The 18208-nt window shown below is 39.1% G+C and overlaps 1 protein-coding gene across 1 annotated transcript in view; it reads left to right on the top strand.

Annotated features, from left to right (window-relative positions):
- atf6 (activating transcription factor 6) overlaps positions 1-18208 on the top strand; it is a 335361-nt gene that overhangs the window by 103902 nt on the left and 213251 nt on the right. Inside the window, exon 11 of the mRNA XM_043699998.1 lies at positions 15492-15602. Coding sequence (XP_043555933.1) covers positions 15492-15602 — 111 coding nt within the window. The remainder of the gene's footprint in view (positions 1-15491; positions 15603-18208) is intronic.

Genomic DNA, 18208 nt, shown 5'->3' with positions numbered 1-18208 from the left:
TGTAAAAACCCTTTGGATTCTCCTTAATTCTATTTGCCAAAGCTATCTCATGTCCCCGTTTTGCCCTCCTGATTTCCTTCATAAGTATACTCCTACTTCCTTTATCCTCTTTTAAGGATTCACTCGATCTATCCTGTCTATACCTGACATATGCTTCCTTTTTCTTAACCAAACCCTCAATTTCTTTAGTCATCCAGCATTCCCTTTACCTACCAGCCTTCCCTTTCACCCTGACAGGAATATACTTTCTCTGGATTCTTGTTATCTCATTTCTGAAGGCTTCCCATTTTCCAGCCATCCCTTTACCTGCAAACATCTGCCTCCAATCAGCTTTCAAAAGTTCTTGCCTAATACCGTCAAAATTGGCCTTTCTCCAATTTAGAACTTCAACTTTTAGATCTGGTCTATCCTTTTCCATCACAATGTTAAAACGCGTTTCTGAACCCCATTCTCCTACCTTCTTCCTGCAACCCTTGATCCCCTTCCTAATCAAGAACCTATCTATCTCTGCCTTAAAGGCACTCAATGACTTGGCCTCACCATCCTTCTGTGGTAATGAGTTTCACAGATTCACAAGCCCCTTGCTAAAGAAATTCGATTAGATTAGATTAGATTACTTACAGTGTGGAAACAGGCCCTTCGGCCCAACAAGTCCCGAAATTCCTCGTCATCTCAGTTCTAAAGGTTCTTCTCTTCATTTGGAAACTGTGCCTTTGGGTCCTAGACCTTCCTACATCTTATCCATGTCCACTTTTTCCAGGCCTCTCTGTATTCTGTAAGTTTCAATCAGATCCCCCCTCATTTTTCTCAACTCCATCAAGTACAGACCCAGAATCCTTAATGCTAGTCATATGACAAGCTCTTCATCCCCAGGATCATTCTAGTAAACGTCCTCAAGAACCCCTCCAAGGCCTGCTCATCCTGCTTTGGATATGAAGACTCAAAACTGCTCATGGCATTCCAAATGTGGTCTGACCAGACCCTTATACTGATGTTCATTCTTTGTTTTAATTTGACTGTGTTGCAAATACAGGGACAAGGAAGCTGATCTGATTGGCCTTTCTGGCTCGGTCTTAATAGAACTCTGCTGAGTACAAGATAAAACTATTCAACCTCTCCTGATAAGATCTCTCCAAACCCAGAATCAGCCTTGTGCAGGTGGACTGAAGCGGTTCAAATAGACAGCTCACTACCACTTTCTCAAGGGCAACCAGGAATAGGTAATAAATACTAGCGACACCCACATCCCACAATGAATTTTGTAAAAATTCTCTGGACCGCCTCCAGTGTCGGTATATTTCCTTAGGTAAAGTAACCAGAATTATTCACAGTATTCCAGGTGTGGTCTGATTAGTGCCTTGTATAATTTTAGCAAGACCTCTAAATTTTTGACAGTATTCCCTTTGAAATTTTAGATTAGATTACTTACAGTGTGGAAACAGGCCCTTCAGCCCAACAAGTCCACACCGACCTGCCGAAGCACAACCCACCCAGACCCATTTCCCTACATTTACCCCTTCACCTAACACTACGGGCAATTTAACTTGGCCAATTCACCTAACCTGCACATTTTTGGATTGTGGGAGGAAACCGGAGCACACGGAGGAAACCCACGCAGACACGGGGAGAACGTGCAAACTCCACACAGAGAGTCGCCTGAGGCGGGAATTGAACCCGGGTCTCTGGCGCTGTGAGGCAGCAGTGCTAACCACTTGCCACCGTGCCGCCCTCAAGCTCATTTTCCTTGAACTTGGATGCTAGGTTTTTGTAATTCATGCATGAGGACCCTCAAATCCCTCTGTGCTGCAGATTTCTGCAGCCTCCCTCCATTAAACAATATTCAGCTCCTCTATTCTTTCCTGCCAAAGTACATAATCACACATTTTCCCACATTATATTTTTTCTGTCAAATTTTGGTTACTCAGTTAACTCATTTCAGTTTACTTGCGCTTGTCCCAATCATTTGTTTGAAAACCCTTGATCAATGACTACAGGACAGATATTCAAGGTGTTGGGTGTGTCATCTTCATCTTGTACGTCACTTTAACTCAAGGTCATATTTTAGTATACCTCCTGATTGGAGCCACATGTTAGCCTTTACTGAAGACTTTGTATTAATAAAAAGTATGAGACTCGATATCTAGTTAAAGGCAAGCAGTTTTCGCTGTTTTCATGTCATGCATGATATATCAAGACTTTTGGCCTTCCTAACTGCCAACAGTGATAGGGCTTGAAAAGTCCTATAGTGGTTGTTAAGCACTTTGAGATTTCTAGTGGTCATAACGAGTGCTAAATAAATGCAAGATCTTTAACTGATCTGTGTTCACTTACTTTCTTGGGAAATATAAATGACCAATTTGCTAATTTTAGTTTCTTTGTGTTGGTGTCAAAGGATTGTTTGTGCCATTGGTTCATGCAGCAATGCTCTTGTGAAATTAGTCACAACCTAGGATATGATTGGAATTTCCTCAATCTGTTGTCTTGATGAAGGAAACTGATTGACAGTTGGCTAGTTGCTGGCTGTATGTAACCTGTCCATCAGGAGCCAATGGCACAGCCTCAACATCAAAGCGCTCCTGTAAGGGACTGCTTGTTATTCCTTTTGGACTAAAAACTGGAACAGAAGTCAGAAACTGCTACATTGCTGAAATACCAGGAGAGTTTTGGAGAATTTTACTTGAAATTTAGCTGTACAAGATCCATGTTACTTTTGAAGCCAGTGAGGTTGTTCAATAACTGAGCCAGAGTGGTGCCAGGAGTCTTCGAATTGAGGCAGAACTGCCTGATGACAACCCTCCGATTGGTCAAGTTGCTGCAGATTAGTGGGAGTAGTGCAGTGAGGAGCATCCAGAGACAGCAAGCAGGAAACACCTTTTTCCCTCACCCCTTGTGAATGAAAAGACAAAAATGCCCAGACACTTGAACAAAACCATTCTAATACAAGAAAAGACCTGTGACCACCAGATCATCTGTTGAATTGTAGAAAAACCATTGCTGTACAGATAACAGTATATCATAATTCTAACATTGAAAGGGTAATGAGAGATAACTGAACCTGTTTTTGTGATCTGAACTTGAGCTTCAGAATGTTGTTATTCCTGTCCAACATTATTCCACCCATAACATAGTATGGTGTGGGGAGAGAGTGGGAATTTGGCATTGAAATGAAAATCATCCATGATCAAATTGAATGATGGAGCAGACTTGACAGTCTGAATGTTTTACATCATGTCCTAATTACAATATTTCTATACTTTCAGTGTTCTCTTTATGTTCTTCAATTATATCTGCTATTTTTAGAATATTAACAATATAGACTGATCGGATTTGACAGCGCTAATGTGTTAATAACTCAAGTATCAAATGAGGTGCTAAAATTTAATTAATATACAAAACAACAGATGGTGAGGAAATGTGTCAGCATTGGAACTTCAACTTGCAACCAATCGCACATTATTTATCAGATGTTGCAGCATCTGATACTGTTTTAGAACTTGGATTTTGTCAATCTTCACCAATTCATGACTGGAATAGCTTCTGAATCTCTAACGCAAATGAACCTAGTAATCATTCCCACAGATTGCAGTTGTTTATGGTAATGGGCTTGGATTCAAACTCCAATTCGGATCCTTTCCCATGGATTGTTCAAATGGGCATTATGTATGGCTTAGTCTGCACACTGTTGAGTAGTTTGTTTATCCTTAAAAGTATCATGCCTGAGCCCAATCTTTCATTACAAAGTGAAACTGATTCTTTCTCATATCGAAGTTTGCCTTCCTTATTTTTCATGTCCATGATCGCAATCCCAGTTTTAGCTGTTTTATTTGGAGTTTACTAGTCGTCTTTTTTCCCCTACTAGTCCCAAAAATTCTACATAATTTTTTTTTCCGTTTCATAAGAAGCCCATAAATATGTCGCTTTTCCCCTTAATGTGCTGTATTTGATCAGATAAAAATGTGACTTATGCTTGTGCTGAAAATGAGGTTATGTGGATAATAATTAGGTACAAGTTTGATGGTGGGCCTATTTCAGAATCAATCACTGCAGAGGCTGAGTTTGAGTTTGCAAAGCAGAAAACAAATAAACTGTCTTTTATTGGCAGTAACTGACCTTCCTCTGTCCTGTAGTCAATTGAAACGTCAATCTGCTTATTAGACTTTCGATATGATTTTGAAGGAGCAAATCTTTTATAGAAGCCAGTTGTTTCAATTTATATGAATCATAGAATGGTTACAGAACAGAGGAAACCATTTGACCCATCATTTCTATGCTGACTGTCTGAGAAACTATCCTTTGACCCTGCATATAATCTTTTCGGATAATGTAATTTCCTCTTGAAAGCATTGTCCAACACACTGTAAGCTGATACATTCCACATCGTTACTTCCAATGTATGAAATATTTTATCCTCTGGTTATTGTTGCTTCTTTTCCCAAATAACCTCAGCCTCTGGTTCTCAATCTTTGCACCGGTAGGAACAGTATCTTACTGCCTGCTCTGTCCAGCTCTTTCATGATTTTGAATACAAAATCTAATCAAAGCAAGAAAACTAGCTGCATTGAACAACGCACTGCTCAGACCGAATTTGTGTTTTTTCATACTGTAATGATTTGTATCCAGTGTGAAAACTGATGGATAATCTTTCTCCTTTGCACTGTTCTTAAAATATAGAGACAAAATCTCCAGAGCAGCAGGCTCCCCCGAACTTGGTGTGAAACCAGTGTACAATTTTTTCAAAGTTTAGAAAGTCTTGAGACATGATTTTTGCAAACTCTTGGGAATAGCAATCCTTCTGTCTGATCAAACAGCCAACCCATAAAGCTTGAGAAACTTGGAATAGCTGACTATATTGAGCTCTTTTATTAGAAAAACAAAAAAAAGCTATTAATGTTTCAAAATGAAATTTAGCCTTAAGCTTTCAACTTTGGAGCCAAAATGTCTTAACATTTTTAATCTCTATATTTCATCCAAATTTAGGATGCACTGAATCTTAGTTGAAATTGTGGTAACAGCAGACAACATTACTGGTTTTCAGTTTCTCCAAGGATGAATATTTTTAAATCTTCACTCACTTTATTTCTCCAATAACTTTGGCATCATTTTCCACAAGCTGCATGTTTGAGCTATCTTGATTTGTGGCAATTTTTTTTCACAGCCCTGCCAAACATTTGCAACTCTGCTAATTGTAATTTTTTTTGGAATTTGGCTTTTTTTAAAATCACTGAACCGCCAAGAATTCTTTAAGTAACTCTTGTTCTTTTTTTTATTTTGTGAAGTCCAAGGTGTTTGGATGTTCAGACTTCAGAGTGGATTCTTAAACTTTAAATAGGCTTAACTATTATTATTATTGTTGTGCTCTTCCAGTTGAATCGTGGATACTGAATTGTGCCCTTGTATTATCTTAATTTATGTACCTTTGGTAATACAATGCTATGTTTGATTGTTTTATTTTATCATCATTAGATTGTGACTGGCAATCAGGAAATTAACTTGGTTTCTTTCAATAATGAGATCAGCAGAGCTATTGAGGTGTAGAGGTAGTGTCCCTATCTCTGAAGCAAGAGGCCCAAGTTCAAGACCCACGTGGTCTGGAAGTGTATGATGACATCTCTGATCAGATTGATTGATTGATTAGAAACTATACATTTAAAAATGTCAGCAGCAAAATTGTGCCATTGATTAGAAAATGAATGGTTTGTTCCATTTGTCAAGATTATGCTCCTATCTTCTTGGGGAGTCACTGTAGATTTCTCGTACATTCTTTTTACCGTAGATTGATACATGTATGAAGACTAGCCTGCATTTGCTATTCTGCAAATGTTATATTATTCCCAAGTGGGAAAAACTCTGAGCTTGTTTTTGCTGCTTAACTTGATGATTTTGCAAGTTTAGAAAGCTACAAAGTTGCCTTTTGTTTAAGATCTGCTTCTGAGAAACAGACATCGCTCAATTATTGGAGATATTTCATTTCAGAATTTTTGATTTCTTTCAAAAAGCATTTGGAAAAAATGTTTTTCAAATTTAAACAAATGTATTTAAAGGAGCTTTGTTAATGAAGTCACCAAGATGAAATGTCATGAGTTAGGCTTATGAGTTGCTTTCCCCGAAGACTTTGAAATAATTAACAGTCAACCTGTTTTAGTCATAATATAAATAATTCCACTCTCTGCGTTGGGAGATCCCTGGTCCTGAGCCTATGACAGGGATAGGCTGATAGAAGACCTTCCCTTGAGTTATGAATGTGGTTCAATCTGGGGAAGAGAAAAGCAGGCAGAAGCAAACATGTTGTTGCGATAGAGGTGTATGGTTAAATTATGACATCATTCAGAGGAAAGAAATTCAGGAAAATTGCTGAAATTTATTTTAGAACGAGCAAGCAAGCAAGAAATTGAGCATGGTGTGGACATGATAAGAACTAAATGCAGCAAAGACCAGAGGCTAACTTGGGAATTTGGTGCAAGTGGAATATCTCTGGTAAGATTTTCTTGAGCTTTAATTTAGATGATCACTGATTGTACCAGAAAGTTAACTTCGCAGTTGCAACTTGGGTGTGAGTTGCCCACTCTGTAAAAGCAGATAAATTTTGCAACAGCCCAGAATGGAGATGACTAAGTGCAGTCGAGAATTATTGTGAAGTTTGGCACACGTATTGAAGGAGATGCTGCTTGTAATACTTCTTTTCAACCTTCAGCATCTGGTGAGTGTTCATTAGGATTAACCGGGTGAGCAGATATGTAATTGGTTGATGGGTTAGAAGGTTTTATCTCCCCAAGCTAGGTAGTTTAACTAGTTAAGCTACCTAGCAACTATTTAGCTATGTTGGATGATATTTTTAGCCTTGAAGCGTAATTAGTTAAATAAAAGGCAATGAAGAAGCAAGGTCAGTGAAATGTTCCAGCTATAGCACATGACAGTTGGTGAATCAGTGTGATCTACAGTAATGACATCTGCCAGATGTGTCTGCGGCTAATGGAACTTCTGCTCAGAGATGATGAACTGGAATCTGAGCTGTGAACTCTGTGTTCCATCAGGAAGGGGGAATGTTACCTTTACACTTGATGCCAGAGGTCAGTAGATCCCACAATGGAAAATGAGGAAGGATAACCCTGATCATAAACAATGACTAATGGAGATTAGTGAGAAAGTATCTTGAACCAAAACAAAAGAAAGCAGAATCGATATATCTGAGGCTAGAACTTGAGAATCAGAAAATGTTGATGACAGTAGCGGATAAAAATTATTTGGAACAGATAAAAAGCAATGTAGTGATTGTGGGGCACTAGAATCTTCACATAGATGGGACGTGTTAAATTGGCAAGACTCTTCTGGAAGATGAGCTTGTAAATACTTTGGTGACAGTTTCTTGAAGCAGTATACTTTATAAGAAATTAGAGATAAAGCAAATTTTGGTGCATTATGTCTCAGATGAGGGAAGAAGTTGAGAGGGATGGTAACCTGTGTCCCTGAAGGAATTGAACCCACATTTTTAGTGTTACTCTGCATTGCAAACCAGCTATTGAACCGACTGAGTTAACCATGACAGTTAGTTTTTATTCTAAGAGATTAGAGTACATGAATAAAGAAGTCTTGCTGTAGTTGTTTGGGCTTGGGTGAAATCACACATGGAGTACTGTACACAATTTTTCTATCCACATTTCATTGACATTGGAGGCTCACTAGGTTTTGTTTCTGGGATAACGATGTTATCCCATGATGAGAGTTTGAGTAAACTGGGTCTATATTCGCTGGAATTCTGAAGAATGAGTAGTGATTTCATTGAAAACACTAAAGATTTTGAATGGGTTTAATAGGATGAAGATTGAGTAGCTGTTTCGTCTCGAACATGGTTGCACAGTTTCAAGCAAAAGGCTTATTTAGGACTGCAATGAGGAGAAATGTCTTCACTTAAATCATTGTACAGCCTTTAGTGAGTTGTGAATGCACTGCCATTGAATATATGTAAGATTCAGAGAGACTTTTGATCACCTGGAGACCCAGATATATGGAGAGTGCGTAGAAAGTCGAGTTGAAGCCCAAAATAAGCCATGATCAAACTGATGAGACAGGCTTGACTGGCCATAAAATGTTCTTGTTCTCCTATTTCTTATGTTTCTCGACACCATCACTCATTGGACATGGAGTTCGAAATTTCATTTGCAGTTTGAAGGGATACAATCCATGTAGACTCTAACGCTTTACACACTGTCTCCTGATTTGACTTTGTGCCCATAGAAGAAACCCAGCTGTGGATCTGGAGGAAGAAGGAGTGGGTTGCTTTTCTATTCAACATCTCTCAGCCAATCAAGGACATACACAGATTGAAATTCCCCCCACTATTATAATATCCAACTCTCTGCTTGCCTTTCCTAGAGATTAGAGATGTACCTCCTGTTTCCCCCAAAGATATTTTGTGATTCAGTCTTTGCTGATGCCTTGAAGTTGAGGCAGGTCAAAGGCTGGTCCTGGTGTGACTGATTCGCTCTCCCACTGACTACCTTCTGGCCATACCACACTGAGGACCATCTTAACTTTGAAGGGCTGTGGGTTTGGAGTTGAACGGAGTTAGAATTATTGAGTTTTTTTGTGAGAGGGTAGATCCTGATTCAGTTGTTATACTGCTGAAAAATATTTTCTTAAGTTGGGTATTTCTGAATTAGAAGCAGGTGGATTTTTATTGACATAGTTATTGCTTTCCTGGAGAGCTAGTTTGGACATGATGGGCCAAGTGACCTTCTGTTATAATTCTGTGATCCTATGATCTTTTGATGTGAGGAATCAAAATGTTACCGAGATGATGCATTAATTCACAAAGACAAATAGCGGTTCAGTTAAGTTTAATTGTACCCATAACATTAACCTTCGGTAAAATGAAGCAGGTTGGCGATTAGTATGTGAACTCATCTTGGCAAGTGAATAGAAAGGGGAACTATAAAAGATTATAACACAGGAAGATAAATTGCAGATTGCAAGGACATACGCTGATTGAACAGATGCTATATTTCAAGATACAAGATAATTAGAACATATGCAGATATGATTTGCATTAACAATATTCAATATTCAACAGTGTTGGTTAGGGGAGGGTTGGAGAAGGTGGGTGGTCTTGTGCAGGGAGAATGGAGTTGGTCTTCATCAGCAGAAAGTAACAAGAGAAGTCAAACCACTTAGCACCAATAAGAAGTTGAATCTAGTAATGGCTTAGCATGTCAAATACATTCTATTAGGAAGTATTGATTTGACCAGGGAGAGTATTTACAATGTACAGTATACAATCAAACAGTGTGCATTGTGGATCTTAAATAATCAAATGGAGATGTGTTTTCAGACCATCTGCAGTCTCATCTCCATGATGGATGAACCCTATCAAAGGGTAGTTAAGGATTGTGAGAATTTTGAGATGTGGAGGATGAATAGGTAGATATAATCAAGTGGATAGCAACAATAATTATCGTTGTTGTAAGCAAATTGACAAAATTAATGATCAGGTTTGAGCAGCACTCCGTAAGAAGTAATTGTCCATCCCAGTTAGCAAAAGGGTGCTAAGGATCAATTAAATTATGAAACTGGATTCATTCAAACCACACTGGAAATAGCAGAAGGTCAAATCCACTTGGGTTCTTACAGCAATCTTGCAGTTTCCATGGTACTAGCCCACAGTTTACGAGAATAATTGAATTCCGTTTTCAAGCTTGCTATGATGGGTTTGAATTTGTAATCTCTGAAGTTTTTTTAATACATAATCAGAAATTGCTGGAAAACCTTAGCTGATCTGGCAGCGTCAGTGAAGAGAAAGCAGAGTTATCGTTTCGGGTCCAGTGACTCTCCTTCAGAGTATTTTTTTCGATTCCATCACAAGATATGTGCATTGCTGGCTGGCTAACATTTATTGCCCGTACATAGTTGCTGTTGGGAAGGTGATGGTGAGCTGCCTTCTTGAACCGCTGCAGCCCATTTCATGGATCATAGAAAACAGGAGCAGGACTGAACCATCTGGCCCTTCAAATGTCCTTCACCATCCATTGTGATCATAGCTGATCATCCAATCCTGTTCCTAATTTCTCTCCATACCCTTTGATCCCTTTAGCCCTAAGAAGTTTATCTCGTTCCTCCTTCAAAACATTGAAAGTTTTGCCTTCAACCGCTTTCTGTGGCAGAGAATTCCACAGGCTGTCCATTTTCGGGTAAAGGCATTTCTCCTCATCACAGTCATAAATAGTTCATCCATATCCTTAAACTGTGAACCCTGGCTCTGAACTTCCCAGTCGCCTACTTCCTGTGTTTACCTTGTCTAGTCCTGTTAGGATTTTATTAATTTCAATGAGCTGGCCTCTCATTCTTCTGAACTCATAAATACATTCCTAACTAATCCATTTCTCTTCAACCCAGGAATGAGTCTTGCAAATCTTCATTACATTTCAGCCAGAAGCAGAACATCTTCCTCAGATAAGGAGACCAAACCTGTATGCAACACGCCAGGTGTGGTCTCACCAAGACACCGTACAATTGCAGTAAAACATCCCTGATCCTATATTCAAATCACAATGAAGGCCCACATACGATTTGCCTTCTTCATCACTAACTACCTGCATGCTTACTTTCAATTCGTGGTGTACAAGGTCACCCATATCTTGTAGCACTTCCCCTTTTCTAAATTGGTTGCTATTGAGATAATAATCTGTCTCCTGTTTGTTTATCAAAGTGAGAAACTCAATTTTATCTGCACAATACTTCATCTGCCATGCATAGCCCCTTCACTCAACTTGTTAAAATTACACTGAAGCATCTCTGCACCCACCTCACAGTTCGCTCTCCCCTTCAAGGTTTGTGTCGTCTCTTAACTGGGAGATGAGATATTTAGTTCCCTCCTCTAAATCATGGATACATTATGTAAATAACTGGGGTCTAAGCACTGAATCCTGCAGTACTCCAATAATCATTACTTACCACTTGAAAAATGACGCATTTATTCCTACTCTTTTATTTTGTGCTGTCTGCCAACCAGTTCTCTCTCCATGTCAGTACATTACCCCTAACGCTTTAATTGTATGTGCTAATCTCTTTTGAGGGACCTTATTGAAAGTCTTCTGAGCTCCCAAGATAACACCCCCGCGCCCCCCATCTCAATTCCAGCATGGAGCTGTGGTAGCACCACAATTTTGTTGACTATTCAGTAAATAACATACTTAAAAGAAGATTTAATACGATTTGATCAGGGCATTTTAAATTAGTACCTGACTTTGGCTTAGTTTTGGAAAGTAATAATTACTAAATGCCCCATCGCCAAACCTTGACCACACCTTGGTCATGTGTACTTTGAAGTCATCTTTTCAGTTTTAAATCATTAATCCCAACAACTAAATAATTAAATTGTTTTAGCATTGTAGTTATTTGGTGAGTGTTAGCTTAGAGAATGAAAATTCTTGGTGTTTGTATTTGTTTATTTTGAGGAGTTAATCGGAGTTTTCTTCTTTAATGTTAGGCCACATCAGAAACACTTGAGTGCCTCTATGAAGTTCATGGCATCTATCATGCGAAGGTCATATTGCTATCTGAAACTTCTCTTTGTTGATTCAATCTAAAGTTATTGCCTCCCTTTTGTGAAATGATTGTTGAAGCCAAATATTTAAGTTGTTTCATATTTCAACATATTTATTCTTTTGGATACAGCATTGGCTCATTGTCTTCTGTTCAAGTTTATCTAGAATTAGATTAATGCTTTGCAGATGATTATTCTTCACAGTCAAACGTACTTGTTAAATTGCAGGTTGATAGAACGCAAAGATAGGAAGCTTTGTAGTGTGAGTTTTATAATGTGTTGTATCACTGACTGAGTACAACAGAGTGACAAAGGAAATGGTATATTTTCAGTAATGTTGCATGTTACTCAGCTGGCCTGTCTGACCGTTCTCTCTTCAGCTTCATTTTCTTTTCCTTTATTGCCTCCACGATCTTGGCTCACAAAGTGGAATCAGTTCTGAATAAGTTAATTATTTCAGTCACTGTACTTTAGCCAGGATTTCATTGGCTGTTGCAATCAGGCCAACTGGCATATGTGACTTTCAGAAAATGCAAAAAAACAAGTTGGCTTGTTTCATGCTTTTCGAATACAGTACTGAAACATGGTCATTCCAGAAGTTTTGATGTTGCCAATTATGTTAGACAGAATACTTAGGTATTTTGTCACAGGCATATGAATACAGATCGAACTTTTTATTTTCACTTACTCACAAAAGATGGTACTCAAAGAAGTAACCTCTTGACAACAGCTGAAAAGACAAGCCCTGATATCAGATATTGGAATTACTTAGTACTCAAAGTTAATATTCAGTGGGAGGTGTGAATATATGAAGTCAGGACATTGTCCCTAGGCAGAGATTGGAAGCCGTCACAGGCAGATTGCAAGTTGGGCTGATGAAAAGGCCCATATCATTTCTGTGGGCACCTGTTTTACGAAATAATAGACCTTCTAGTCCTCTCTCTTCACATCCCATCACCACCTACTCCCCCCATGGCACCGTATAACCCAATGGTTTGTAAAGCTAAGTCAGGTTTTCACTGAATTCATGCCAAATTAATCCCAATACATGTCTATCCATAACTCACACTGCCATCTGTTGCCTTTATACTCTTCATACTAATGCATCTTTTAGCTACAATGGGAAGACATAAAGACCCATGTTAGACAAAATAAAGATCCAAATATCTATTACAGCTTTTAAAGCAATAAAAAAATCCCAATCACAAAATCATATTAAAAAAGTTTTAAAAACTCTCCAGTACTTGTTTGCTTATTTAAAACAAAAAGTTGTCTTGAAAACCCCACACCTAAGATTGCTAATAATACAATGTTTATGGGCCCTTACAACAAGATTAACATACAGCTATTGTAAATGCTGGAACATAGTCTTTTCATTTCTCACTGAAACAGGCTGAATTAACAAACCCTCAAGTGCAGTGGATTGAAACAACTTCACAGATTGACAGTTATACATACGTTACTTGCCCTTTTAAGCCTTTATATATCCTCCACAAGTTGGTTACTTCCACGAAGTGAGATAAGGCCTTTGCTGCAATAAAAATTCAACAATGACTTCAAATGGCACTGCTGCTTTTGAATTTACTCTTTCATGAGTTAAGTTCTACACCCTTTCCCTATCAGTTTGTTTCCGGATAAACTGTCTGATACTTGCTGAAGCCTGAACATTATCCCACCAACATGTCTCCTCATTGTTTCAACTGTAGTTTATTTGTTGTCATTTTAAATATTCCAACTCTCTGTTTTCATATGTTGTGTCATGCGTCATTCTCATGGACTAAAATCCAGAAATCTTGCTTCTGAACTGCTACAATATGAAGCAAGTTATCAAGTGTGTAGCCTCATTTTAGCTTAATGAATCAGTTTAATATGATCTAATTCATGGACTGCATGTTGCTTTTCTGACATAATATGCTTTGTATTGAGTCCAGAGGATGCTTCACAAGTTGACAGTTCCAACTGTGCAAATAACTGGGAAGGTGCTGACCTTTGTCTTAGATCTGTCAGAAACCTGAGGACCATTGCTGCAGAAGTTGAACTTTAGAATTTAGTTCCAAATATTGTAGAATAATGCATGGAAATGCATCATTCTGAGAGATGGGATTGGGACTGATGGAGAAATGTTACCTAAGACATAGGAGCAGAAATTAGGCAAATCAGCCCATTGAGTCTGCTGCACCTTTCAATCATGGCTGATAAGTTTCTCAACTCTATTCTCCCGCTTTGTCCCTGTAACTCTTGATCCCCTTGATATTGTTGAGGGAAAATCATCATCCTCTGAGTCAGAGTGGTTGTTCAGCGACGGAGTTTATTGTACAAGGAAATACAGGAGCTCCACTGAGAGAAAGACACCAATAGCATAGTGGTCAGCTCTGATTCTTCTCTCAACCTGGAGTACATGTCAAGATACTTTTATACATTTTGTAATATAATAGGTCAGTGTTGAGGTTAATGTCTTTGTAACATAGTTTGTTTATTGTAAGCATTGCAGAATAGTTGATAGTTTCGGTGCAATCATTGTCAGTTTCGGTGCAGCCTTTGTAAATTTCAGCATGGTCGTTGTGAGTTTCAGCGCAGACATTGTCAATTTCAGCGTCTGCGCACAAGTCCATTGCTGTAGTAATGGGCGCTAATCGCTCTTCCTGAGAAGGATGATTACTGCAGCCTGGCTATTAAATCCGTATCATTGAGTCCGTATCAAACAGTTAACATTTCTATCAAAGGTGTTGTCTGGACCTAGACACTTTGGCAGGCAGTATACGCTACTCGTGTATTTTCTCCCCAACTTGCATTAAACTAATCAACTAGGTTGTGAGTGCATTGTGCTGGCATTCTGGTGACCCCAAGCAGTATCTGTGTTTGCTGTGCTGTCTCTCCAAATTGTGGTCCAGCGGCCATCTTGTGTGTCCATGTGCCTAGTGTCACCCTGCCCAATGCCATCTCCCACTTCAATACTCAAGAACCAATCTATATCAGTCTTAACTATACTTAATGACCTGGCCTCCACAGCCTTCTGTGGCAATGAATTCCATAGATTCACCACTCTCTGGCTGAAGAAGTTTCTCCTTATCTCCATTCTAAAAGGTCTTCCCTTTATTCCAAGGCTGTGCCCTCAGGTCCTAGTCTCTCCTACCAATGGAACCATCTTCCCAACATCTACTCTGTACACGCCATTCAGTATTCTGTATGTTTGAATTCCCCACCCATCCTCCTGAAGTCCATCGAGGAGAGACTCAGAGTCCTCAAATGTTCCTCCTACATTAAACTTTTCATTCCTGGAACCATTATCATGAACTTCTTCTGAACATGCTCCAGGATCAGTACATCATTCCTGATATATGGGGCACAAAACTGCGCACAGTACTCCAAATGTGGTCTGACCAGAGCTTTATCGAGCCTCAGAAGTGCATCCCTCCTTTTATATTCAAGACTTCTCAAAATACGTGCCATCATTGCATTTACCTTCCTAACTACTGACTCAATCTGCATGTTTACCTTGAGAAAATCCTGGACTTGAACTCCCAAGTCTCTTTGCATTTCAGACTGCTGAATTTTCTCCCCATGTTGAAAATAGTCCATGCCTCTATTCTTCATGCCAAAGTGCGTGACCTCACATTTATCCACATTTACTCCATCTGCCACTTCTTTGCCCACTTTCCTAACCTGTCCATATCCTCCTGCAGCTTTGAGATGCAATGACTATTGTCTTAAACTGATATGTATCAAGGTGTTGAAACTTATTATTAATTAGGATTTGACTTTAATGGTGGTTGAATATGAAAATGCAGGTTTACAATAAATGACTTCTGCCAGTAAGATATGCTAGTAATAATCCCTATGCATATAGTTCAATTTCTTAACAACATTCATGATACTTGGTATGAAGCAGTGGCAACAGTAACTTTTCTTTCCTGAGAGCAAGGCCATTCTAAGTTTGATAATCTGCTTCTTTCAGAAATGGAATTTCAATCTCCGATAAAAAAGATCTAATGGTGGTTAAGAAGGAGCCTCTTCTCTTTGTCAAACGAGCATGCCATCCACAAGTTAATAGGACAGAATCACTGAGGTAAGTAGATAATAACTATTATACAGAAAGCATTAAAAGTTCATTATCTATTTAAACTCTGCAAGTGTGAATTGTTTCCTTTGTGAGTCATTCTTTTTGAAAAAAAATTACTGTGCACTGTTTATTTCGTACTTGCAAATTATGCTCCTTAATAAAAGGAGTCTGTTAGCATTATTTAACTTGCACTTGGACTGTGCTGCAGCATTTTCAGGATCTCCTGTAAGAAGATGCTGTGCAAGTAAGGAGATCTAGTATCAAGTATATCAAACCGCTTAGTCCTCAAAAAGTGAACTTTTAACAATAAAGCTGTTTGCTTCATGTTTGATGACACATGATTTTTGTGAACTGGATAGAATAGTCATAGAGGTCCATAACACAGGAAAAATGTTCCTGCATATCCTTCCTGCTCTTAAACATTGTGCCTCAACTTATAAAGGCAAGTATTCCATTCGCCACCTTAACCAATTTATCTATCTGTCTCACTACCTTAAGGGATTGGTGGAAATGTGGTAGATAAGGTCCCTCTGATCCTCAATGCTTCCTAAGATTCTACTATTTCATATATTCTCTTGCCTTGTTTCTGTTGTCCACTTGCATCGCCACACTCTTATTCAGATTGAATTTCATTTGCCACTGATCAGGCCATCTGCCTTCATCTAAGCATCTGGTCATCTCTTCAAAAAATTCAATCCAGTTGGTCAGACGTGACATTTTCAACAAACCCTTAATCAAGCTGTTCTTGATTAATCCCTGTCTCTCTAAGTACAGATGAATTTTTTGTCTCAGAATTGCTTCTACTTCCCCACTGGTGAGGTTAGGTTGACTAGCCTGTAGTTGCCCAGTTTATAAGTTGATCCCTTCTTGAATAACGGTATCACATGGCTGTCTTCCAGTCCTATGTCACCTCTTCTGTGGCCAGAGGAATTGAAAATTGTCAGCACACGTGTTATTTCTTCCCTTGCCTCACTCAACAACCTGGGACACATTCAATCCAACCCGAGAGATTTATCTATTTTTAAATTTGCCAGACCACTCAGTATCTCCTCTTTGTGTATGCTAATTTCTTTAATTATATCATGGACCTTCTCCCTGATTTCTAAACCCACGTTGACCCCGATACAAAGTATTCGTTATACAGGGAGAACTAGCCATTTGGAGACAGAACTAGCTTGAAGGAAGAAGACAGAGTGGTCGTGGAGGGTTGCCTTTCACACTAGAGGCTTGTTATCAGTGGTGTGCCGCAAGGATTGGTGCTGGGTCTGCTGCTTTTCATCATTTGTATAATGATTTGGATGTGAACATAGGAGGTATAGTTAGTAAGTTTGCGGATGTCACCAAAATTAGAGGTGTAGTGGGCAGTGAAGAAGGTTACCTGAGAGTACCAGGGGATCTTGATCAGGTGTGCCAATGGGCTGAGGAGTGGTCGATAGAGTTTAATTTGGATAAATATCAGGTGCGGCAATTCTGGTCTCCCTCCTATCAAACTGATGTTGCAAAACTTGAAAGGATTCAGAAAAGGTTGACAAGGATTTTGCCAAGGTTGGAGGGTTTGAGCTATAGGGAGAGGCTGAATAGGCTGGGGCTGTTTTCCGTGGAGCGTCGGAAGCCTGGGCAGAGGTTTATAAAATCATGAGGGGCATAGATAGGTAAATAGATAAGGCCTTTTCCCTGGGATAGGGGAGTTCAGAACCAGAGGGCATAGGTTTAGGATGAGTGGGAAAAAAAATTAATAGGGATGTAAGGGGTAAATGTTTCACACAGAGGGTGGTGTATGTATGGAATGAGCTGCCAAGGGTAGTGGTGGAGGCTGGGACAACATTTAAAAGGCATCTGGATGAGCACATGAATAGGATGGGTTTAGAGGGATATAGGCCAAGTGCTGGCAAATGGGACTCAATTAGTTTCTGGTCAACACAGACGAGTTGGACCAAAGGGTCTGTTTCCAAAATGTACATCTCTGACTGAATCTCTATGATATCAAGTTTTGTGGGGAGGGGAAGCAAAGGCTGTTTAATAATTTTGTGCCACAGGGATTGGTGCTGGGCCCACTGCTTTTCATCATTGATCTCAATGATTTGGATGTGAACATAGGAGGTATGGTTAGTAAGTTTGCAGATGTCACCAATGGACTGAGGAGACAAATAGGGCCCAAGTCATGAAACTTTCAGAAAGGTACAAGATAATACCAACACTGTGAATGGCAAGAATATCAGTGTTGGTTGTGGATGGAGTGATAATCTCCATGTTTTACAGGGAGGTGTTTGGAATGTCAGGTTTTATCAAGATTCATACTTCAAACTAGCTATTTAATATGAGGCTTGAACAACGTTGTGTTCTAGATGTTGGCTAATTATTATTTCTATCTGGATACAAGACCAATGTTGTGCATGTTGCCATGGAGATGAGTTTTAAGAAGGGAAGATCCCTAGGATTGAAAGTGACCATCTGGAAACAGAAAATGCAAGAAAGACTTTGCGAATGGTGAACAGCTTTGGGACTGGTTCCAGCAGAATAAAGTATCCATTTAGGGGGCTATATAATGTTTCGGTGTGGTGTGGAATTTTGGCTGCGTTAAACTTTTTGTCGCATTTGAAAACCTTTGTTGT

The sequence above is a fragment of the Chiloscyllium plagiosum genome, chromosome 11 (assembly GCF_004010195.1).
Source record: "Chiloscyllium plagiosum isolate BGI_BamShark_2017 chromosome 11, ASM401019v2, whole genome shotgun sequence".
Classification (NCBI taxonomy): Eukaryota; Metazoa; Chordata; class Chondrichthyes; order Orectolobiformes; family Hemiscylliidae; genus Chiloscyllium; species Chiloscyllium plagiosum.
The sequence above is the reverse complement of the archived record's forward strand: the minus strand, read 5'-3'. Positions and strand labels throughout refer to the sequence as shown.